This window comes from Acomys russatus, chromosome 23 (assembly GCF_903995435.1).
Source record: "Acomys russatus chromosome 23, mAcoRus1.1, whole genome shotgun sequence".
Lineage (NCBI taxonomy): Eukaryota > Metazoa > Chordata > Mammalia > Rodentia > Muridae > Acomys > Acomys russatus.
This window is the reverse complement of record NC_067159.1, coordinates 7,753,966-7,778,546: the sequence shown is the minus strand read 5'-3', so window position 1 is coordinate 7,778,546 and position 24,581 is coordinate 7,753,966. Positions and strand designations below refer to the sequence as shown.

Sequence of the window (24,581 nt, the reverse complement as noted above, 5' to 3'; positions counted from 1 at the left end):
TAGCCTTGGCTGTTCTGGACTCGCTTTGTAGACCAGGCTGGCCTCGAACTCACAGCGATTCGCCTGCTTCTGCCTCCCATGTGCTGGGATTAAAGGCGTGCACCACCATGCCTGGCTTTGCAGTTGATTAAAAAAAAATGGCCAATGACCCCTGACTGCTTAGTGTCTCTGCAAAGGTGGCAATTTAGTGGCAACACTAGTACTAGGCCTGGAGCAAGCACCTGAGAAGAGGAACCCAGCAGGTGACAGACTGACTGTGGCTGGAACAGCCAACATGTTTCCAGAATTTTATGTGCTAAATTCCGTAAATCTATACCTAACAGGCACATACCCCAGGCCAACTATGATGCTGGAAAAATGCTTAGTCAGTATTTTATGAACCTACTTTTAACCAATATTTCTACTCATAAATGTTCCAGTAACAATGTCTGACAGAGCATTATAAACAACAAAACAAGATTAAGGTTAGAGTTACCTCAAGCAAGCTAGTTGTTATCTTTTGTTTTAAAATGACATTTAAAATAGATGAATTTAGCAGAATGGTTTTAAAAGTTAAGGCTCTCTAAAGAGTTCTAAAAACTAAAACTTAATAAGGCACATATTATAATCTTCATGACACTGTTGAAAGCTAAGATTAAAACAAAACAAAACAAAACAAAACAAAATCCCTACTTCTTTCCCATATCCTTTGCCAACCACTCCCTACCTAAAGCATAGTATATTTTAAATTCAGGGATTGGTAAGGAGTGAAAAAAAAAATTCCACCAATGAACACCTGGTAGATTTTTCACACAATGTCCACTGTCTGCATTGAGCACCACTGGTAGACTAGAGGCCAGCAGGATGGTTTCGATGTCTTGGGTCACACACACTGCTCTGGTCACGCTGCCCAGGTCAGACAGGACTCTCCTCCTCTGCGGGGTCTCCGGGGCTACTCTGCTGCGGTGGCGACTGTGCTGCTTTGGTTGCCTCCGTTGGCTTCTCATCAACATCTGTGTTCTCGTCTTCTTTGCCTTCCCTTTTTTGCTTCTCCTCTGCTTTCTGTTCTTTGGCCACAAGTCGGTAGTTGATGCCCATGCCAATGAAGAGATAGACGCCTGCGATGATGAGGATCACGCCACAGGCCCAGTATGTGTATTTGTACTCTCCATATATGTCATTGAGGCGGCCTGAAGATGCAGAAAACAAGGCTGTGTAGGTAAGAACACACAAGGACACCTCTCCCAAAGTGAAAAGATCTGCTCAGAAAGATGCCAAACTAGCCATCAAAGAGCCCATGAATGACACACTAGTATAGAAATGAACTGCTAAATGTCCTGTTTATAGTGTCTCTGATTTTGACTGGCCTTCTTTTTTCTATTTTCACATTGAAAACAATTGCCTCCTGGCAAATCTCAATGATAAAGGTCAGAGACCATAATCCCTTCTCTAACTACACAATGGGAAAGACGGTAATTCAAAGGAAACTTGAGAGTGTCCAAGGCCAGACAGATCTACTCTAGTCACCAAGGCCAAAGCTCCTTATCAGCACTTCCGGAGAACACTTGCCCCATGGCCAACAGCACATGGTCTGCACCAAATACGTAATGTATCTTCCAGAACATTAAGTAACTTCTTCAAGGTCATAGGCTAGTAAGGGAACACAGCGGTCTGAGTTGGGGCCTGTACCTCCCACCTCTGTGCGGCAGAGGAAGTCTATTATTTGACACCAAATGAATTAATTTGGAAAATGGCTCATCCCTCTCCCAAAAGCTTGTGTTGTCTGATGGTAATGACATCACCTGAACAGTGTAAACGGGACTCCACATGGCCATTACACAAACTGACAGCTGCTACAGCGAGGGTGGAGACTAGTGAGTGGGGGAGGAGTGCTGCTGCTGCTTTTTTAAAAAATATTTATTTATTGCATGTATGTCTGCAAACCAGAAGAGGGCACCAGATCTCATTATAGATGGTTGTGAGCCACCATGTGGTTGCTGGGAATTGAACTCAGGACCTTCGGAAGAGTAGGCTGTGCTCTTAACCTCTGAGCCATCTCTCCAGCCCCCAACTGCGGCTGCTTTTGAAGCATCACTAGCACTGTGACAGCAGGAAGATGACTAGTCAAAGACAAGAGGGAGGAGATGATGCGGGTCGAACAGACCGCGCAAAGGCACAGGGGTGTGAGCAGGAGAGCAAGGGTTAAGAGGCCATGGTAGGAAAAAAGGTTGGAAAGACAGGGCAGGCCAAGCTCTACAGAACCTTGGAAGCCACATTACAGAATGGGACACTGAATCAAGACAGGAGTTTGTAAAGGGTGGAAGACATGATAAAGGGGTTAGAAAGAGTGGGAGATGATGCTGGTCAGTGGTGGCACACGCCTGTAATCCCAGCACCCAGGGAGGCAGAGGCAGGTGGATCTTTGAGTTCAAGGCCAACCTGATCTACAATGTGAGTCCAGGACAGCCAAGACTACACAGAGAAACCCGGTCTTAAAAAACAACAACAACAACAACAAAAAAAAAAAACCAAAACAACAACAAAAAACGAACAAACAAACAAACAAACAAAAACCCAAAAACAAAAACAAACCCAAAAAAACAAACTACACACCAAAACAAAAAACAAACCCAAAAAACAAACAACAAAAAAACAAAAACAAAAACAAAACTAAACTAAAAAAACCCTGAAACCAGGGATTGGAGATGTCTTGGGACAGACTACTATCCCAAGTCCTGAGTTCAATTCCTAGCAACCACATGGTGGCTCACAACCGTCTACAATGTGATCTGATGCCCTCTTCTGGCCTGTAGGTGTACATGCAGATAGAGCACTGTATACATAATAATAAATCTTTTTTAAAAAGTTTCTAAAAAAAGAAAACAAGAAAAACCAAACAAACAAAAAACCAAAAACCCAAGCAAGCAAACAAAAAGAGTTTAGTAACCCAAGCTCTCAAATTATATAATGACTCACAAACTAATATAACTGAGCCAAACTGTCTCACCTTCTGAAGTGCTTGACTTTTGAGACTTTTACTAAAACAAGCTTTGCAAGATCCTAGATACACACAGTGGTTAGGACCTTTGACCTTATGAAGGAGTTCTGCATGTGCCTGGTACCCTATCACTAAAATGCAATCTCCATTTGTGCTTTAAAGGTAAAGCTGTGTTCTCCACAGATCAGAATGGAAAATGTAGGGAGATATACTATACCTAAAAGTGGTGGCCCTAGGAGGACAGGACAGCATTCCACAATGGTCACCAAGCCCACAGCACTGGAGAACCTCTGGGGTCCAACGAGGTCCATCAATGTTTCAAATAATACGGAGCTGAGCCAACCAAAGGCAAACCCAAAGACGCCGGCGTAGATACAGAATCCAACGTAGCTTGTAGACAAAGGCGCTAGCAAATGGCACACTCCATTCGCAATCACAGAAGCAGCAAAGAAGTACTGGATCCGAGGTCTGATCCACTTGGTGTTGGCTGCAAGTCCCATGGAAGGTCTGGCTACCATATCAACGAAAGCCAGAATGGAAAGGAGGAAGGCTGACTTCTCACTGGAAAAATGCTGACTCTTACCATAGTTACTAAGAAAGACCAAAGGGGTAAAGAGTCCAAAAAACATGACCACATTGCCAGACAGGTACAGCAAAAAGCCCCTGTGGGCAAACAGGGACAAGTCTAGGAATTTATTAATTGTTTGTAAGACCGATCGCTTTTCTTCTTTGGGATTTCCTCCGATGAGATCTGTGTTTGCATCAGACTTTCCAGACTCCTGAAGAGATTCTTTAGACTTCAGTTTTTCTACCTTGCCTGGTGTGGGCCCTATTGGTCGCATCAGGGACCCAGCTACACAACAGTTTAACAGGAGGCCCCCAAGAATTAGGAAACTTCCTCTCCAGCCAAAAATACCAAAGAAAGCCTGATTAAGTGGAGCCAGGGTAGAGAGGAACACGGGGCTCCCTGCCATGGCCAGTCCATTGGCCAATGGTCGCTTCTTGTAGAAATACTTGCCAATCATGGTCAGAGCTGGGTTCAAGTTAAAAGCGAGCCCAAGACCTAGGGAAAGGAGCAGAGATAACACACGGTCATAAAGAGAAGCATCTTTTTAAAAAATTTTTATTTAATGCATATGAATGCTCTGTGTGTACATCTGCATGCCAGAAAGAGGGCATCAGATCACTTTATAGATGGTTGTGAGCCACCATGTGGTTGCTGGGACTTGAACTCAGGACCTCTGGAAGAGCAGCCAGTGCTCAGTGCTCTTAACCTCTGAGCTCTCTCTCCACCCCAAGAAGTATTTTTGAAATTACTTCCCAAGCAAGGACTATTCAGCTATATGCAATTATCCCTGCCTTGTTCAACTGTGTAGCCATGCTGAGCTTCCTAGAGCTGCCTGTCTGAGCTCAGTGTTGCTCTGTATGTAACTGTTCCCTCTTCATTCCCTCACTGCCCCAATCAGATCAGTTCCTGAAGCTGGCGGGACATGGTAAACTTTGTTCTGCCTCAAATACTGAAATGACAGCAACAGCTGTTCATAATACAGTTTAACTGAAAGGAAATGATGACAAGGTATACACAATGTTTTTTGGTTTAAATAAGAAAAAAAAAGGGGGGGGGGTTAGGTTTGTACAGTGGCCATATATTTCAATGTCAACAGCTCATTTTCTTAATGTGATGACTAAATAAAAAATGAGAGCTGGGCATGGTGGCACACGCCTTTAATGCCAGCACTCAGAAAGCAGAAGCAGGCAGATCTCTGTAAGCTCGAGGCCAGCCTGGTCTACAAAGTAGGCCACACAGAAACCCTGTCTCGAAGAAGAAACAAAACAAAACAAAACAAAACAAAACAAGAATCCTTTGAAAAGGCTTATCAAGAGTACCTTTAACCTTCAGACGTGTCACCTGGGTAGCACACTGTACTAGTCCAGTCAAAGCCTGCTCCTCTTGGGCAAGAGGTAAGGACAGAACAGCCAGTGACTACCCTTCCGTGAATCACTGCACCTTGTCATTCCATTTTCTGCTTTTCTCTGTAGCCCTAGCTGTCCTGGAGCTCACTCTGTAGACCAGGCTGGCCTCAGACTCACAGAGAACTGTCTGCCTCTCTCTGCCTTCAGAGTATTGGGATTTAAGGTGTATACCACCCTGCCCTGCTACCACTGTCTCTCCCTAAAAGGATGCAATTATCTCTTAATTACACCAGCAATAACTACATTTTATATGGCAGTAGTTAATCCTTTTAACCCCAGCACGGGGGAGGGGCAGGCAGAGGCAGGTGATTCTGCGCTTGAAGCCAGCCTGCTTTACATATCAAGTTTCAGGCCAGCCAAGGCTACACAGTGGACCCTATCTTCTAAATAAAACAACTGTGTGCTTGTGTGTGCCCATGCCATGGTGGAAGAGTGGAGGGCCGCCCTACTGGAGCTGGTTCATTCCTTCACCGTGTGGGTCCAGGGGACAACTCAGGCTTTTCCTCTATCCACTGAGCTATCTCACTAGTACTCAGTCAGCAGCTAAAATGGCAAGTGCACGATCAAATAGTGACAATAAATAAATATAAAACAAATCAGCAGCCACTCACCTCCAATGACACCAATGCACAAGTAAAGTTCCTGCACTGTGTTACAGAAAGAAGCTGCGATCAAGCCACAACCAGACAAGCAGCCACCAGCAATCATTACTGGACGGCTGCCATATTTGTTTACCAGGATACTGCTGATAGGACCTAGAAGAGAAATCAGAAATGTAGTAGTATAAATTCCCAAAACTGTACAAGAAAAAAACAAATGTGAAAACCAATGATGCCCACCCCCCATGGTTCATAAGCCTGATAATTGGACTTTATGCCATTGTGAGAGGCATGCCTTCCTCAGACTTCGCCACACTGATAGTGCTTTGCTTATCTTATGTAAACAACAAAAGAAAAGCTGTTTTTGTTGATTATAAAATCAACTATTATATTTCATTTATTTGGAATTATGAAGACACTTGAGTTTCACACTTCATAGACATGGGCTTAGGAAACAGTGACTGTATGCAGGACACTGTAACCTGCCTGGTTACAGCAGATGACCGGAAATAAGCAAGGCTCTGGGTCCCATCCTCACACGATAGAAAAAAATCATGTTACAATTCAGCCCAAAGCAAGAGTATGGAGAGGCAAGATCTTTAGGAAATAACTAATCAGAACCTCATGAGTTTATCAGCTGTCTTTCTTTTTATTTTATTTTATTTTTTATTTTTATTTACTTATTTATTTATTTTCAGTTGTCTTTCTTTATGAAGAAAGAGGCCTGAGGGACAGATCTTCCCTTCTGCCAAGTGAGGCAGCGAGAAGGCACAGGCTACAAAGAACTGTTCCCCACTGGAGGCCTAATGAATGAAAACAGCCACTTCATGAGGTCACGGGTCACTTGAAAACTTAAGTTTACAGTTTGCATAGGATGAAAGAACTAGTCACTGATAGAAAATTCATAATATTTGAAATCTTAAAAGAGGAAATAACAAATCGAAGGCAACAAGACCTTTTTTCTTTGGCCATGTGTGGTGCCTCACATCTTTAATTAATCCCAGCCTTTGGGAGACAGAGACAGGAGGACTTCTGTGACACAGCAAGTCACAAGACAGCCAGGGCTTCATAGAGACACATGAAAAACAAGAGTGCACAGGTAAAAGGACTGATGGTTGTAAAAGTGATGGAAGTGTTATTTGGAAAGAATGGCCTCAATTACCTATCATTAAAAACAGAACTGGGTGGTTAATGAATGGGCCTAATGTCACATGAGCTTAGAGAAAAGTGTCAGTTAACTCATTAACTGGGTGAGGACAAAGGAGGAACCGTCCCCACAGGAAAGCATCAAGTATAATTAATGCTTCGGAATCACTGACTTTTCCCCAAGCTCTCGCAGCTAAGAGCTACAACACAAGAGCAACACTCTGGCTTGCAGTCTGCTTAAACACGCAGAACATGCTGGGCCTCTGGATGTCTATACCAATTTCTCTTGGCTACCATAATCAAAACCTGTTTATGGAGATTCTGGCAAATTAAGAGTCCAAATCCTAAAGATTACTGTCCCTTGGAAACTATAATGTCTGGGACTAGGCAGATGGCTCAGCAGCCAAGAGCACGTGCCAGCTCTTTTAAAGGATCTGAGTTCAGTTCTCAGCACCCATATCAGGCAGCTTACAGCCGTCTACACCTCCAACTTCAGAAGGCCCATTGCTGTCTTCTGCCCTCTGTGGCCACTATACTCAAATCCACAAACACAGAGACAAAGATAGTGGCATAATTTAGCTCTGGAAACTTACTTAAAGACATATTTAAGCCTATAATCCTAGCACTCCAGGAGGCAGAGGCAGGCAGATCTCTGTGAATTCAAGGCCAGTCTGGTCTACAAAGTCCAGGACAGCCAAGGCTACACAGAGAAAAACCTTGTCTTGAAAAACCAACCAACCACCAAGCAAACAAAAAACCAAACCAAACCAAACCTCCATATTTAAATAGTCCAGAGACCCATGTTGAAAACAAGGGCTGGAGAGATGGCTCAGAGGTTAAGAGCACTGACTGCTCCTTCAGAGGTCCTGAGTTCAATTCCCAGCACCCACACGGAGGCTCACAGCCATCTCTAATGAGATCTGGTGGGCAGTCACACTTGCAGGCAGAACATTGTATACATACATAATAAATATTTTTTAAAATGTTGAAGATAATAGTGACATGGGTCGTTAATCCCAAGGCAGAGGCAAAGAGATGTCTGTAAATGCCAAGACATCCAGGCCTACGTAATGAGAACTGTATTTTTTAAAAATGAGGAAGGGGGCTGGGTGGTGCTGGTGCATGCCTAAAATCCTAGCACTCAGGAGGCAGAGGCAGGTGGATCTCTGTATTCTAGGCCAGCCTGGTCTATTTGAGATAGTTCTAGGACAGCCAGGGCTACACAAAGGAACCCTGTCTCAGCCCCCCAACCCCCAATTATGACTTCAACTACACAGTACTGTCCGTGGGCTTATTACATCAAAAAGTACAGGAGAATTAGTGTTCTCACTCACAACATGCAGCCCAGAGCTGAATGCGCTCTTTCGTAATAAATGCTTCTGAATCTGCTACCAGCTTAGTAGCCTAAGGCTAAGTTACTCACCATTTGAAACGTAGAATCTTTGTGTTGGCTGTTAAAAGAGCTACATGAAAAGTATAACCCGAGACACCGAATTCTTAGCAAAAAAGATATCTTTCTAGATATCTCACAAGACAACATGGAGCACTGCCAACCTGGCTAAACAAAAACACTCTGCCCCAGAAGTCCTACTAAACAGCCTCAAGTTTTATGGTAGGTTTAACTTTTGTGTTTAATTGTGGTTTGATGTCTCCAGGTAAAATAAACTGTTTTAAACAAGCAGTTTACCTTCTACACTGCTTCCACACTGTGCCAAAGAAAAGAAAGGGGTAGAAAAAGACAGAATTCAAGTTTCTCACAGGAGCAGGGGAAGACTTTAATCAGCGTCTACCTTTTGGTGAGTGTGCACGCGCATGTGAGGGCGAGCGTTTGGTGTGTGTGCCAGCCAAAGGGGTGTCGGTTGTCTTTGCCTCTTGGTGCTTGTGGGGCAAGCCCAGTCCTTAAATTATAGATTTTACCTGAGACTTTAAACTATACTATTCCAGACATTTGAGTAGCTTTGTAAAATCTTACAGCTCAACATTTACAAATGTTTGCTTTCCAAGTATCTGACAGAGGGCAAGAGAAAGAAACAAGGTTTACACACAACCATTTTACGAGAGCTTTTATTTAAAACACAGCTAATACCTGAGCTCCTCACACTTTCATTCCTGTTCCAAACCCACAGTGGAAGGAAGGGGGAAAGAGCTGCCAGCGTAATTGGGGAAGAGAAGCATGCTCCAATGCAAACCGCCAGGAAGCAACACTTCAGAGCACCTGACTAAGATAGTACACTGTGCAGACTCTGGCTGCCTCGGGTGAGTTGAAAGAGCAGAGGGCACTCACCTCCGGCATACATGACGGCCAGCATGATGGACGATATCCATGACACTTCACTGGTGGTCGCGCTGAATATAACTTCAATTTCTTTAAAGAAGACAGTGATGGACTTGGGAAACGCGTAAGAGAAGCCGATAGAAATGAAAGCTCCAACTACCACGGCCCACCCCCAGCCTCCGTCTGGGGGGGTGTATCCGACTGGTCCTCCAATTGCAGGTGGCATTTTAGGTGTAGATGGATTCCGAGGTGCAGTGCAAATCTAGTATCTGAAGGGTATAAAGTGGGGGAAAATGTCAGCAACAAGACAGCCCCCGCAAATCCTTTTTCTGCAATAACACATATATGTTTCCTCAGCCCTTGATACACAGCCACTCACTGCAAGCCCGTTAACAATCGGAGTAGAAAGGAAATATCTTTCTGGGTTTTGTTGATTCAGGCCAGGGAATGGGACAGAGAAAGACCCTGTCTCCTAAAGGGGATTAAATTAAAAACAAAAACAGACCTGTCACCAGCACAACTCCAGTGGACCTGTCACTCTTACTTTTCTGTTTGGTTTCCAAAGAAACAAAGGCTTCTTTGTACTTTTTTCTAAGTGATTTTTTTAAATGGCTCTCTTGTTATCAGTGTTGGGCAGTGACACTCTATGGAAAATAAACACCATGTACTCTAAAGTGGCCAGTTCTCACAACCAAGCAACTAAAACAAAATTTCTGTCAATGAAATAAACCACATGGCTGGTGGCGGTGTACCCCTTTAATCCCAGCACTCAGGAGGCAGAGGCAGGAGGATCTCTGAGTTTGAGGTCAGCTTGGTCTACAAAGTGAGTTCAAGACAGACAAGACTACTCGCAGAGAAACCTTGTCTCGAAAAACCAAAAACAAGCAAAAAAACCAAAAACAACAAAACAAAAAACCACACATCAACTGAAATCAATGTGCATGGCAACCATTCCAATTCTAAGTAGGAAAACAGAAAAGCAGATTTAACTGTCCATACTCTTCCAAAAAACTGGTTGTCCCAAGAGAGGATCCCATGCAGCCCAGCCCAGGCTGACTTCACACACCTTTGTGGCTGTGGCTGGCCTCGAACTCCTAAGTCTTTTTTGTTTTGATTTGTTTTTTTGTTTTTTGAGACAGGGTTTTTCTGTGTAGCCTTGGCTGTCCTGGACTCTCTTTGTAGACCAGGCTGGCCTTGAACTCACATTGATCCGCCTGTCTCTGCCTCCTGAGTGCTGGGATTAAAGGTGTGTGCCACCACGTCCGACTAGTAAAAACATTTTTTACAAGCTACGGTTTCTTAAAAATTATGCCTGACTGAATAGTACAAAGCTGCTTACCATAGGCGTGCTATCTATCGGACGTAAATCTGCTAAGGACAAGGGCTCCAAGAACTCACTTTCTCTGTCCTTCCTCTAAGCATAAAGCGACTACTTATCATTTCCAAGAACTGCTCAAAAGATCAAGAGCATGCACATGCACAGGGAACACCTACGTGCCGGCAACACGCTGGGTCCTGACTAGACTAGCGGTACGTGCTGGACGTGATTAGCTTTGCGCTTAGCTGCCAGCTAGGATTTGTCCCAATTAAAAGGCAGCTCTAATTTTTAGTCATGAAGAGGTGCCTCATCAAGTTAATAATACCTTTTCTACAGAATCTAAAGTTTCAACTTATGTAACTTTAGGGAAGATACACATGTAAATAAGTGTCCGAAATATTTTGTGTGTGTGTGGGGGGGGGGGGGATACAACATTTAAAAACCCAGACACAGATTCAACATAATTCTACCACCACTTGACAAATAACTTATAATTAACATAAAAAACCCTAATTGAAAATCTCCATTTACAGCAGCAGTTCTCTTTCTTACACAGAAGGCCTCATCCCGAAAGGAAATGTGAGGACTAGACCCTTTGCTGTAGTTCAGGAAAAGGGAACACATATGAACTTCACATGTTAAGGTCCAGAAGCTAAATGATAGAACAATAGTTTTAAGATTTTAATCTTGCTGAGCATGGTCGTGCACACCTTTAATTCCAGCAGAGGCAGGTGGATTGCTGTGAGTTCAAGGCCAGCCTAGTCTACAAAATGAGTGTAGGACAGCCAAGGCTACACAAACCAAACCAAACACACACACACACACACACACACACACACACACACACACACACGAAAAAAGAAGAAAAATATTTTAATCTTTTTTTAAAAATTAATTTAAAAAATTAAGATCTCAATTGCTATCCCATCCCTTGTATCAAGATTTTAATCTACAGTTTGTAGCAGCCCCACAGTTGAAATGTTATTTAAAGTAAAAAGGTGTTAAAAATAAGCGATGGGGTGCTGAGAAAACGTGTCTTCTAAGAGGACACAGAAGCCAAGCATAGCGGGACATGGCAGGAACCCCAGCATTCAGGAGGTGAAAGGAGAGTTAGTCTGGGCATGTGCTATAAAGCAACACCAACAGGGAGTGAGGTGGGCAGCTAAGACACGAGGAACGAAGTCCACAGTGGAAATGACAATAGAAATAAGAACATTTTTACCACTGCTCCCACCCCACGTGGTCTCACTATGTAGCCCTGGCTGTACTGGAACTCACTATGTAGATCAGGCTGGCCTTGAACTCACCCAGAGAAGCAGCTGCCTAAGTGTCTGGGCATAGTTTCACACCGTTATTCCCAGCGCTTGGAAGGCAGAGGCAGGACGATCTCTGAGTTTCTGAGGCCAGTTTGGTCTACATAGTGAGTTTTAAAACAGTCAGATCTACATAGTAGGACCCAGTCCTCCCAATCCCCCTCCCCAGTTATACTAGTGGGTTGCAGACATGGCTCAGTGGTTAAGAACACACACTGCTCTTGCAAAGGATCTGAGTTCAGTTGCCAGCACGTACATTGGGTGGTTTCATAAGCACCAGGCTATCCAGCTCTGAGGGCACACACTATCACATGTACAATGTCCATTCTCTCACAAAGACACCGGAGTTGGGGGGATATGAATGCATTTTACTAGTTAACTAATCTAGAAAGCCAAAGTCGAATTCCAGCCCCCATGCCCTGGACTCCCTCCAGAGAAGTTACAAAAGCCCAAGGAAACATTAATTTACCTGTACTCTCCATACCAACATGAAAAACAAACCCAACCACCACTTCCTAAGAAGACAACAGCCACTTGTGAATATGAAAGGCATAGAATCTATCTAAACCTCAACGTACATTACTAAGCAGAAACTCCTAGTTTTGTTTGTTTGTGTTTTTTGAGACAGGGTTTCTCTATGCTATCTTGGCTGTCCTGGACTCCCTTTGTAGACCAGGCTGTCCTCGAACTCACAGGGATCCACCTGCCTCTGCCTTCCAAATGCTGGGATTAAAGGAATGCACCACAACACCTGGCTTATAAACTCCTAGTTTTAGGCTCCAAATTCAGACATTCAGACCCATAAGGCGGATTTAACGTGGTAACTTCCAGATCTCAAGGACTAGGAAATCTTTTGTTTTTTTGGTTTTTCGAGACAGGGTTTCTCTGTGTAGCCTTGGCCATCCTGGACTCACTTGTAGACCACAGCGATCCGCCTGCCTCTGCCTCCCGAGTGCTGGGATTAAAGGCGTGTGCCACCACGCCCGGCCATCTTTTGTTTTTTTCAAGACAGAGTTTCTCTGTGTAGCCTTGGCTGTTCTGGACTCGCTTTGGAGACCAGGCTGGCCTCGAACTCAGAGATCACCTGCTTATGCCTTCCCAAGTGCTGGGGATGCACAGGCAGGTGCCATCAAGCCTGGCTTCTTTTACAGATTAAATGGAATAGAGTGGTGTGTGTACGCACACACACACACACCGGGGGCGGGGGAGGGAGGAGAGGGTAGTGTATGTATACTTAACATGCACAGGGCCCTGGGTTTAGCCCCCAGCAGCTACCTCCGCCACTCAGAGGGGGAGGAGCATCTTTGAAAAGTAGACTTCTGACTGCTGGACCTGACTCACAAAACAGCCATCAATTATAACATGCATAATTTTCATCATGCTACATAAGGAAACACCACAAAGTGTAATCTTGTCTCTACAAGTTTCCTGCCTTTGCCTTCCGAATACCAGGATTAAAAACATGAAGTACCATGCTCAGCTGACACTGGTGATAAGACACTATGCTGGTTTGGCTACTATGATAAGCAGTATATAGATTAATAAAAGTTGACTACAATTGTCATTTGATCCAGTTATACTCCTGGATGTACACTTCTAAGAACTGGAATCTGGGTGGAAAGATATTTCCGTACTTCCACGTTCTTTGCAGCACTAGTTAAAAATAGACAAGACAGGCCAGGGCGTAGTGGCACATGCCTTTAATGCTAGCACTCTGGAGGCAGAGGCAAGTGGATCAATGTGAGCTCGAGGCCAGCCTGGTCTACAAAGCAACTCCAGGACAGGCAAGACTAACACAGAGAAACCCTGTCTCAAAATAAAAGGAAAACAGACAAGACATGGGCTGATGAGATGGTTGGTGAGTAAAGGTTATTTTAAGCAAGTCTGGCCAAGTTTGATGCCTGGCGTCTTCATCAAGGTGCCCTGTCTTCCACATGAATGCAGTGGCAGGTAGGTCTGCACACACATACCATGTACACATCCATCCAAAGAATTAAAACAGAAAACAGTCAAAACACAAACGGAACCTAAATGTGCATCAATGGTACCGCATGCAATGGAGTATTACTAAGCCTAAATAAAAAAAATTAAAAAAAAAAAGAAAGAAAGAAAGAAAGAAAGAAAGAAAGAAAGAAAGAAAGAAAGAAAATCCGCAGATGCCTTTAATCCCAGCACTTGGGAGATAGAGGCAGGCGGATTGCTATAAATTCGAGGCCAGCCTGGTCTACAAAGTGAGTCCAGGACAGCCAAGGCTACACAGAGAAACCCTGTCTCAAAAAAATAAATCAAATCTAAACAAAAGGAAAACAAAATAAAAAAGAAAAGAAAAGAAAAGAGAAAATCCTGTCATTTGCGACAACATGGATGGGCCCCAAGGACACTTACTGAATAAAATAAACCAGATCCAGAAAGATAAATACTACAGTTTTATGTGTCAGTTCAAGTGTGACACTGATCTGTCTTGTGAGTGGCTTTTCTGTAGAAGACTCACTGCTAAATACACTGAACACCAGGCAAGCACTCAGCCACTGAGCCACACGCCCGGCCTTTAAATAGTCTTCCTAATTGCTGAGGATATAAACCTTACACTGTGTTGTCATTAAAGTAATTACTGGGTTTTTTATTAGAAATATACAATTTCCAAATGAGTACTTGATTTTCCTCAAATTAAAGCAATTATTAAATCACTTGGCTCCCTTCTACTCACCTGAGATCTCTAGGTGACAGTGCTAAGAGGGTAAGTACTAATATTTACGATAACAAGAGGCTGGGTTTCTAATCTGCAAGAACTTCAACAGCCTCTTTAGAGGTTCATTCTACTGAGCTGTTGAAGAGATGAAGGTCTGAATGAATTTCAGTACATTTGCTGAGGTGAACCTACTGGAAACAGGGCCAGAAAACCCACGTCAAACTAAGATAGCCATTTAGGTGGTGGCACATACAGTTTCTAATTAAAGTATTCTGCCAGAATTTGTGAAAAATCACTCTATGTGGCCAAAGAATCTAATTATTAATCTATCTGTGATATCCTGATTACATAACCCTAGGATGACAAGATCTCTCTGCTGTGTGGCACAGGCTCTGGCTAGTCTCACTCACACAGGAACAGCAGTGACCTTTCCTGAGGAGCGCCAGATTCTTGTGGTGGTTGTGGTGCAAACGGTGAAACATCCCAACACACTGAGGTAAACTGGGAACGGCAGGGCACACGTGTGGCCCCAATCTCGGGAGGCTGAAGGAGGAGGACTGCCACAAGTCTGGGCTCTGTGTATTCTGCACAGTGAGTTCAAGACCAGCCGAGGTACAAAATGAGGCAATCCTTAAAAAAGAGTAAATGCATAGATGCATAAAATAAAATTCCAAAGTAGAACTGTCAAAATAGTTCTTATTGTGCCGGGCGTGGTACTCAGGGAGGATCTCTGTGAGTTCAAGGATTCCCTGGTGTACAAAGCAAGTCCAGGACAGCACAAGAGAAACCCTGTCTTGAAAAAAGGAAGGAAAAAAAAAAAGGTTTTAATTGGACATTGTAATGATGACAAACAATTTGAGTTGGTGTCTAATCTAAGACCTGATAAATAAAGTATGAGGTACTACAGGTACCGCTAAAACAAGAAGCCAACAACCACAATTCCAACACATTTACAAGCTTTACTGAACTCCACACAGCTTGGAGCTTGATCCTGCAGACTATGAGTTTAAAAATCTTTGATAGGGGGGCTGGAGAGATGGCTCAGAGGTTAAAGGCACTGACTGCTCTTCCAGAGGTCCTGAGTTCAATTCCCAGCAACCACATAGTGGCTCACAACCATCTATAATGTGATCTGATGCCCTCTTCTGGCCTGAAGGTGTACATGCAGGCAGAGCACTGTATACATGATAATAAATAAATAATAAATCTTAAAAAAAAAAATCTTTGATAGGATCACAGAAGGGGGATAGATGATGATCCCTCTTATAGGAAAACAGAAGAGAAAATTAGTTTAAAAAAAAACATTGCTTTGGTTCTCAAAACTAAGTAACAGGTGACAAGACTCTACAGGAAAAGGCCCGGTAACCTGAGTTTGATCCTGGGGACCCACAGGATGAGTGAGAATCAACTCTTACAAACTGTCCTCTCTGTCCCCCACAGGATCTCTCCTCCTCCCTTCTCTCTCAAGAAATGTAATTTTAAAACATTAAAAAAAGAAAATCTAGCTGGGTGGCAGCGGCCCACACCTTCAATCGCAGCACTTAGGAAGCAGAGGCAGGCAGGTCTTTTGAGTTTGAGGCTAGCCTGGTCTACAGAATGAGTTTCAGGACAGCCAGGGCTACAGATAAACCTTGTCTTGAAAAACAAAAGAAAGAAAGACAGACAGACAAAGCAAAGGAGGGGGAGGAAGGGGCTAACTCCAACAACCAACTTAAAATACTTTTACTTTTACTCCCTACCAAAAATTTACAAACATCACAAATGCCATTATGTTTTCTTTTTATTTATTAATAGACAAAGAATGAGGCCGGGTGTGGTGGCGCACGCCTTTAATCCCAGTATTCAGGAGGCAGAAGGAGGGAGGTCACTTTGAGTTTGAGGCCAGCCTGGTCTACAAAGCAAGTCCAGGACAGCCAAGGCTAACAGAGAGGCCCTGTCTCAAAAAACAAAAACAACAACTACAACAACAAAACAAAACAAAAACCCAACCAACCAACTAAACAAAAAAACCAAAAAGCAAAACAAAGAATCTGATAGTGGACACCACTCCCATGGAGGTCAGAGGAAACAACTGTCTAGGGTTTCGTTCTCTCCTGCCACCTTGTGGACCCAGGTGTCTAACTCGGCTGTCAAAGCACTGCCTCCAGTGGCTGACCCAAGTTTCCACTCATTCAGCTGTGTACTGGGTTCCATCCTGATATGGCTCCTCACAGGTTTATGTATTTGAATACTCAGTCACCAGCTGGTGGCACTGTTTTGGGAAGTTGAGGGACCTTTAGGAGATAAAACCTAGCTGGAAGTGGTGGGTTCTAGGTAGGGGCAGGCCTGGACGCCTAGAACTCATCTGTGCTTCCTGACTGCCCAGATGTGAGCAAGGAACCTTATGTTGCTGCCATGTCTTCCTCACCCTGATGTCATACCCAAAACTTGAGCTAGCTGAAATAAAGCCTGAAGTTGTTTCTTGTCAGGAAACTGGTTGAAACCAGTAACCAACAACCCCTACCCACCCAGTATCCAAAACCCTCATACAAACACCTCCAAAGACAAAGCAGAATCATGGGAGAGATGTATTTTTCAACCAATAATCAGTTATGTAACTTACGATACCAGAACATTTTAAAGTTCTTTTCTCTGCAAAAGCAAACTCTGTCAAATCAAATTAAGCAATATTATGGGTTGTGATTAGCACCAGAGTAGTAGTGTGACAATGAACAGGACCAGGCCCTGCTCATCTATTTCTGGTCAGTGATGCCTTCAAAGGCTCAGGCCTCGGAGCCCTTCTTGTTACAGTGAGGGTGAGCTCGTTCTGTGACTGTGAGGGCTGAGCTTTGAAACGCTTCTGTGCGTGACACTGGGACTCACGCTACCACACAGATCCACTGTTAAGATCTATGACCCTCCACCAAAAGAAAAAAATTTAAATTACAGGGAGGAAAATAACCCCTTGCTAAGACAAATTAAGGAGCATATAGAACTGTTAAAGATTAGTTAGAGCAATATGCTTAAGATGATTTAATTTGCCAAGCATGGTGGTACACACCTTTGATCCTAGCACTCAGGATGCAGAGGCAGAGGGACATTCAAATGCCAGACTGCTGCCCAATGAGACCCTGATGCAAAGACTTAATATTCTATCCCAACAAATCAATTAGGTAGGAAGTGGAAAACCCTGAAAGTGTGTGTGTACGTACAGTTATATGCAGGTGCGTGTACATATGGAGGCCAGAGGTCTGCATGGTTTCTGTGAAGACAAGGTCTCTCATTTGCTTGGAGCTTGCTCAGATCAGGCAGGCTTTTAAGAGAACTCGCGTTGGGCTGGGCATGGTGCTTAAATCCCAGCATTCAGGAGGCAGAGGCAGGGGGATTGCTGTGAGTTCCAGGCCGAGAGAGAGAGAGAGAGAGAGAGAGAGAGAGAGAGAGAGAGAGAGAGAGAGAGAGAGAGAGAGAGAGAGAGAGAGAGAGGGAGGGGGGGGGGCGGGCAGGCGCGCGCTCTTGTATTTCCACCTCTCCAGCCCTGCGATTTAAGTGTGCACCACCCCAGTTTGGTCTTTGAGACAGGGTCTCTGTATGTAGCCCTGGCTGTCCTGGAACTCACTATGAAGAGCAATCTGGGCTCAAACTCACAGGAGATCTGCCTGCATCCATCTCCAGAGTACTGGCGTAAAGCCATGTATACAACCACAGCTTAGCTCTTTTACACGGGGGATTGAACTCAAGTCCTCACGTTTGTGAAACAACTTATCCCTAGGTGGTTTTAATTAGGGAGGTGACCAGAAACTGGTAGAATTTTATAGAAGGGTGGAAGAGGATGACAATAATAGAAGGCGGGGTTTGCAGCTTAGTCAGTAGACTAAGCATGTGCCCAGCATGTGTGCAGCCCTGGGAACACACAAACCAGGTATGGCAGCTTGGATGATCCTTCATTTGGTATTTGAATCCAGTCTAGGCTACAGAGATTCTGTCTCAACAGCAACAGTAATATACAAAGTAAAAAGACCACTGCATTAATCACAAAGCAATTCTAAACTGGGTAACAATAATAGTATTGGAAGAGAGGCAGGCACGCACAACAAAGGCAAAGAGGGTGTGGCAGCTACCTGTCTGCAGGAGAAGTAGGCCTGCCAGGGGAAAGTGCTAAGATGACTTAAGAGGATTTAAGGCAGCTGGGCGGTGGAGGCAGAGGCAGGCGGATAGATCGCTGTAAGTTCAAGGCCAGCCTGGTCTACAAAGTGAGTCCAGAACAGTCAAGGGTACACAGAGATACCCTGTCTCGAAAAACCAAGGGGGGCGGGGAAGAGGATTTAAGCCTGGTTACCTGGAAGAACACAGGAGTCACAAAACAGAGTAAGTATTACATTAAACGCCTTGGGAGTAACTGAAAAAGTAGATGGATCACAGAGAAGATGGAAGGAAAGAACCAGTTCCACCCACAGTTGTCCGCTGACCGTCCCATGGATAGCATGTACCATGTGTCTTTCTCCCAGGCACCCATCCTTCAAAACCCATGAAAACAGGCAAACCATCCAAGAGCACCAACAGAACCCATCAACTTAAGAACTAAGTACTTACTGAACGACTAAGGACAAGTTAATACCAACTGCTAAAACCTTTTAAGTAACCCCCACCTCTTCCAGTGGGAGGCAGTCAAGCCCAGGTCTTTCATGTGCTAGGACAGCCTTCTACCACTGAGCTGTATTCTCAGCCCCAAATGAGTATCTTTTAAAAGATGTGTCTTGATGTATCTGAGTTTTTTGCTGCTTTCAAAAATATAGTTTCCTCAATCATATATCATACCATATTAAGTAAAAAGAGGATTGCAGTTGGGCATGGTGGCTCAGGCTGTTGGTCGTACCACTTGGGAGGTAGATAGGAGGATCAGGAGTTCAATCACGCCATCTTGGTACACAGAACGCCTGAGACAAGCCGAGGCTACACGAGAGGGTCTCAAGGTCAAACCGGCATGTGTGAAATTGTGAGTTCAAGGCTAGCCTAAGCTGCCCAGTGGACACTTCTTCATTGTACCTCAATGTCCCTTCCTTCCAACTACACCTTTAATAAAGGTATTCTGGTTGATAATTAAGAAGGAATGGTAAAAAATTAAAAGTGCAATTAAATGACTGCCTTTTCAAACCATACTGAACCGATAAGAGCAGGTGTGAATGCAAGAGAAAGAGGAACACCACATCACATGTCACCACGTAGAAGTAGCAAACATGAAATAGACTTGATCTCTCCTCCTAAAGCTTTACTCAGAAATAAAAACCGGGCTGCTCTGCTTGGTCTTCAAGTGAGCTGCCAATTAAAGGAAAACACATCGGGGTCTGCTAAACTAGGACATGTTAAAACTATGCCATGAGGACAAATTCAAAATCCCAAATGGGAAAGACTAGAGCTTGTTTCCTTCAAATAAATTACTTAGACGAGAAACCTATAAATTTCACAGACACCAAGCATACATATGACCTTGTTTGTATCCTTGATCAAGGGAACCAATTATTTAAAACAAAAACAAAACAAACCAAGCTCAATACATAAATATAAATACAACTTGGAAAAATATGAATACTGATAGAATTGTGTGTGATGTTAAGTTTTAAAGATAGGATAATATGATTATGGACTTTCTGAGGCTTTTTATCTTTCAGATAGCTATGGATATAGCTTAATTGGTAAGGCTGGGCTTGATCCCAAACACTGCATAAGCTGTGTGTGGTGGTGGCACACTTATAATCCCAGAATGAAAGGAGGAGGCAAGAGGACCAGGAATTGAGCTCCAGGCCATCGTGGGATACAAAAACTAATTAATTAAAATTCTCTTTGAAATCAGGTGGTGATGCACACTTTTAATCCCAGGACTCTGGAAGCACAGGCAATCAGACGTCTGTGAGTTCAAGGCCAGCCTGGTCTACAGAGTTACTTCTAGGACAGTCAGGTCTACACAGAGAAACCTTGTCTCAAAAAACTAATAATAATAATAATATTCTTATTATTATTATTCAGAATTATATACTAAAGTATTTAGAGATGAAATAATTTATTTTTAAATAAAAATTTTAGATTTATTCTGCCTAAGTGTGTGTGCCTGCATGCCACAAGAGGGCACCAGATCTCATTATAGAAGGTTGTGAGCTACCACGTGGTTGCTGGGAATTGAACTCAAGACCCTTGGAATAAAAGGCAGTGCTCTTAACCTCTGAGCCATCTCTCCAGCCTGAGGTGAAATAATTTCATTTAGGATTTGCTTTGCAACAAGCCGGCAGAAACTGAGGAAAGCAGGGAGGGAGAGTGCAATGACACACTAGTGGCTCAACCGCTTGTCAATGAGCCTTTTCCATACTCAACTATAGAGAAGGGTAAAGAGGAAACAAAAAGACTTCGGCTTCACCAATACAAATGGGCAAGAGAACAGAAATGGTTTTGAATTTTATCTACAAGTTTTATAAGTGGGGCAGTTCGGGTGTGGTCGTATGACTTCAGGACTGCCACTGGTTAAAACGAAGATAATAAACTTGCATTGCTCCAACTAGCAACCTGAGCCACATCCTTAACTCCACAGAGGATTTCTGCTTTCCAACACCCCTACCCAAAACCTTCCCTTCCTCAAGGGTTCCCTCTCGGTATTCTCACACGGGCCCACTCTAACCGCATCCAGAATGACACTCAGAAAACCCAAACCTGCTCAGCTACACTGAACAATCCTTAAACAGCTTTCTGCCAATGTCAAAAGTTCAATAAACTGGTTAGTTCTCTTCCTGTATCCTTGAAATGACACAAGGCCCTCCATTAGCTGGCACTTCTATTCCCTCATTATTTTTGACCTCTCCATGTTAATTTTTGGTGAAATTCTTTCAGTTTCCGCGCGGTCCCCAGCGCTGTCTTCAATGGTCTTTCACACCACCTGTGCCTACCTAGCTCCCACTTCCCTTTGTCAAGCCTCAGATTGAACAGTACTTCCTCAGAGACGCATCCTTGAGTTCAAGTCCCATATTTAGTCCTCATGGGCAATGAAAACAGTCAGGCAGGCAGTTATACAGGGATCTGGACCTCGCGTGGAATATATCCCAGGAACTGAAGCACAAAGGGAATGAAGGCTTTAAAGAAGTTGGTACAATATTGCTGGGCTCGGTGTCATGCACCTGTAATCCCAGCGCTTGGGAGGCAGAGGCAGGTGGAGCGCTGTGAGTTCGAGGCCAGCCTGGTCTACAAAGCGAGTCCAGGACAGCCAAGGCTACACAGAGAAACCCTGTCTCCCCGCCCCCCCCAAAAAAGTTGGGAAAATATTAATCTAACACTATTTTTGCCTGAGTTTACAGGTACCCATGTTTCCATCCCCTCATGCCCTGCCCCTCTTAATCTGTTTAGGATTATGTAAATCTTACAACTAAACCTTTAAAAGGCTCAGAATGCTCCTCAAACTAAGAACCATTTAACTAGGTCACTGCAATCTGTGAAAACCAACAGTACCCACTTAAACCCACAATGAAATTACTGAAACACACTCAAATAATTAATCCTAGCTGAACATGGGAGCACACACCTGTAATCCCAGCACCCAGGCAGGCAGAGGCAGGCGGATCTTTGTGAGTTTGAGGCCAGTCTGGTCTACAAAGGGGGCTCAGGGTATTCAGAGAAACTGTTTCAGAAAAACAAAACAAAATAAAAATCCTAGGCTGGGCATGATGGCAGATGACTTTAGTCCCAGCACTGGGGAGGCAGAGGCAGACCGAATTCTGCATTCAAAGCCAATTTGGCCTACGGAGTTCAAGGACAGTCGGGGAGACATAGAAACACCCTCAAATCCTACAATTACGGCCTAAAATCTTGAATTATTGGTCATTTTTTTTTATGGTTATTGGAAGGCAAAGTTGTAAAACTTGGATATTTTTATATTGCTTTTTGAGAAGGGTCTCACTATGTAAAAGTCTACACCTCCTGCCTGTATACCTTGGATTCAATTCATAAAAGGCTAAGGCCATGGACCGCCACAAAATCTCTCTCTCTCCCTCTCTCTCTCTCTCTCTCACACACACACACACACACACACCCACACACAGACTTGGATTTAGGAGCACCATTTATCAACTACAAGTGGATGCATAAATAAATAAAATAAATGCGAGATGCAGTCTCTCTTACCTTATTCAGCTGGCAGCTGAGGGAAAAAAAAAAATCACGTTGCTTGGCTCAATTCCTATCCACCCTTTCCCAAACTCTTATACAATTACTAATATCACACGTCAGCATATACTCATTTCGTGTCAAAACCAGAATAATTTTTTTTTCAATGCAGGCGATCAAACTTTGGGGCCTCCGGCATGGCAGGCCAGGCAGGCACTCTTACTACTGAGCTACACACAACCCCTGTCTAAGTCAAATAACGCCTGAAGGCTTAAAAATTAGTTATGGTTAAAAAAAAAAAAAAAAAAGGAGTTTGTCACTGTGTAACTACTAGCAGTGGACGGCCAGTTTACAATGAGCCACTGGAAAACGGGAAAAGACTGAGGTAGTAGTAACACGTGCGTTTCCTGGTTGAGTGATCGGCAACTGGTTTTCGCAACTGCGGGTTGCACCAAATACGCCACCATAAAGGAAAAAAAAAAAAAAGGCTAAAAAATGCACTCGGAAAAACGACGTTACTTGGCACAGAAAGCGTGCTCAGCCCAAATGTAATGCTATTTAAGTCTCCTCTTCAGGGATGCCTTGAGACCCCGTGCCCGCAGCAGACGCGCCCGAAGCCACAGGTTGGACCACAAAGAGCCCCTATCCCAACCTCCCGCCCCTTCCTCAAAGTTCACTGGAACCCCGCAGTCTCGTAAGGGCGGTCGGCAATGCCGCTCCTCACACCACCCCGGCAAGTCACCAGGTGGGACACCGATTGGCAGGCGAGGGAGGCTGGGCGGGCATGCCACGAGTCCTAAGTTACTCCCGCCCCAGTCCCTTCCCTCCGAGAAGGCGGCAGGAGAGCACCACGTGAACCGGCCTCAGGTCGTCCCTCCGCCCGATCTAAGCATCTCTCCGTGCGCCTACGGTAGGCTGGACTGGAAGCGTCTCCCCCAAGGTCACCGGGCACCATGACCCGACTCCCGCAGCCCAGCAGCCGCCACATGACCACGACGGGCCCGCGGGCTCGGCAAGGAAGAGACGCTGCACACAACGTCTCAAGGTCCCCTTCACCCACGCCACGTTCCGAGGCCATGCGGCTCCGCGAGCCCAGGATGCCCTCTGTCGGGCCGTCCCAACCCGCCGCGCCGTACCCCCAGGGACCCAAGCCCACGCGTGCCCGCCGGACTCCCCCGACCCCTCGGGGCATCAAGGGCATCGCGCGGAGTCGCTGCAAGCGCGCCGCTCGCTCAGCCCGGACTAACCGTTATGTGTAGGTTGCGGCGCCCAGAGTACGCGGGCCGCGCTTCCTCGGCGCCCGGGGGGCGTCCGGCTCGGGTCCTTTGCAGACGCCGGGTTCGTTGGCTGCGGCAACCGCACGGCGGACCAGTCACGTCGCAGCTAGCCACTTTGTCTGGCGGGGCAGGCGCGGCTGCCTTATAACCCCGCGGGGGCCGGAGCATGCGCACAGGGGGTGGAGTCGGCCTGCTCGGCCACCGCCCCCTCCCTGCCATACATACACCCTGCTCTGCATCTCGCGCCTCCACACGCTGCCAGCCGCGCGTACCCGCTCGCTCGGCCGCGCGCGCCGGCGCCCCCGTCCCCGGCACGTGACCCGGCGCCACGGCCGTGAGACCCCCCCCCTCCACCCTCACCCCCCCACCCCCCGCACAGCTCTAGGCGCTTATCAGCGCTCGGTGGGGTAGCTGCATTTCGCTCGTGCCAGGGACGCCATCGCGGGCCTCACCCCTCAGGCTCTGGAGGAGAAAACGGGAAAAGCTGCCCCGAGGTGCGGAGGACGATGGACGGGCGGAGTCGAGGGACTGGGCACTGTTTGAATGGACGTAGTGCAGCTCGGACGCTGATGGACTCCCATTTGGGCCTGGCCTGGAACCCGGCCTCGGGGACCTGGGGAAGTTGCTGGAACCCTCCGGGCCTGTTTCCTCGCGCTAAAAGCAGCCCCGGTGGAGGCGTTAGGAAGTTTAATGTGCACTTTTACGCAAGGGGCTCGTCACAGAGCCTGACTTGTGGCATTTGATGGACGCTTGAGTTTCAGGATGAGTCGGTCAGGAGAGACTGCCCCCCACCCATCCCCGGGGCGGAGGGTGTGCACGTCGGACGGGAGCATGCTCTCAGGCCAGAGTTTTATATGGACACTGGATTTGGGGGACGGGGTGTAATTACAGCCAG

At 45.3% G+C, this 24,581-nt stretch overlaps 1 protein-coding gene across 1 annotated transcript; it reads right to left on the bottom strand.

Moving 5' to 3' along the window:
- Window positions 1–465: 465 nt before the first annotated feature.
- Slc16a1 (solute carrier family 16 member 1) lies at window positions 466–23,815 on the bottom strand. The gene is made up of 5 exons (XM_051165518.1): window positions 23,657–23,815; window positions 8,981–9,240; window positions 5,563–5,706; window positions 3,195–4,040; window positions 466–1,169 (listed from the first exon to the last, which is right to left on the bottom strand). The coding sequence occupies exons 2-5, from the start codon at window positions 9,195–9,197 to the stop codon at window positions 895–897; spliced, it is 1,482 nt and encodes a 493-aa protein (XP_051021475.1). The 5' UTR covers window positions 9,198–9,240; window positions 23,657–23,815; the 3' UTR covers window positions 466–894.
- Between the last annotated feature and the right edge of the window lie 766 nt (window positions 23,816–24,581).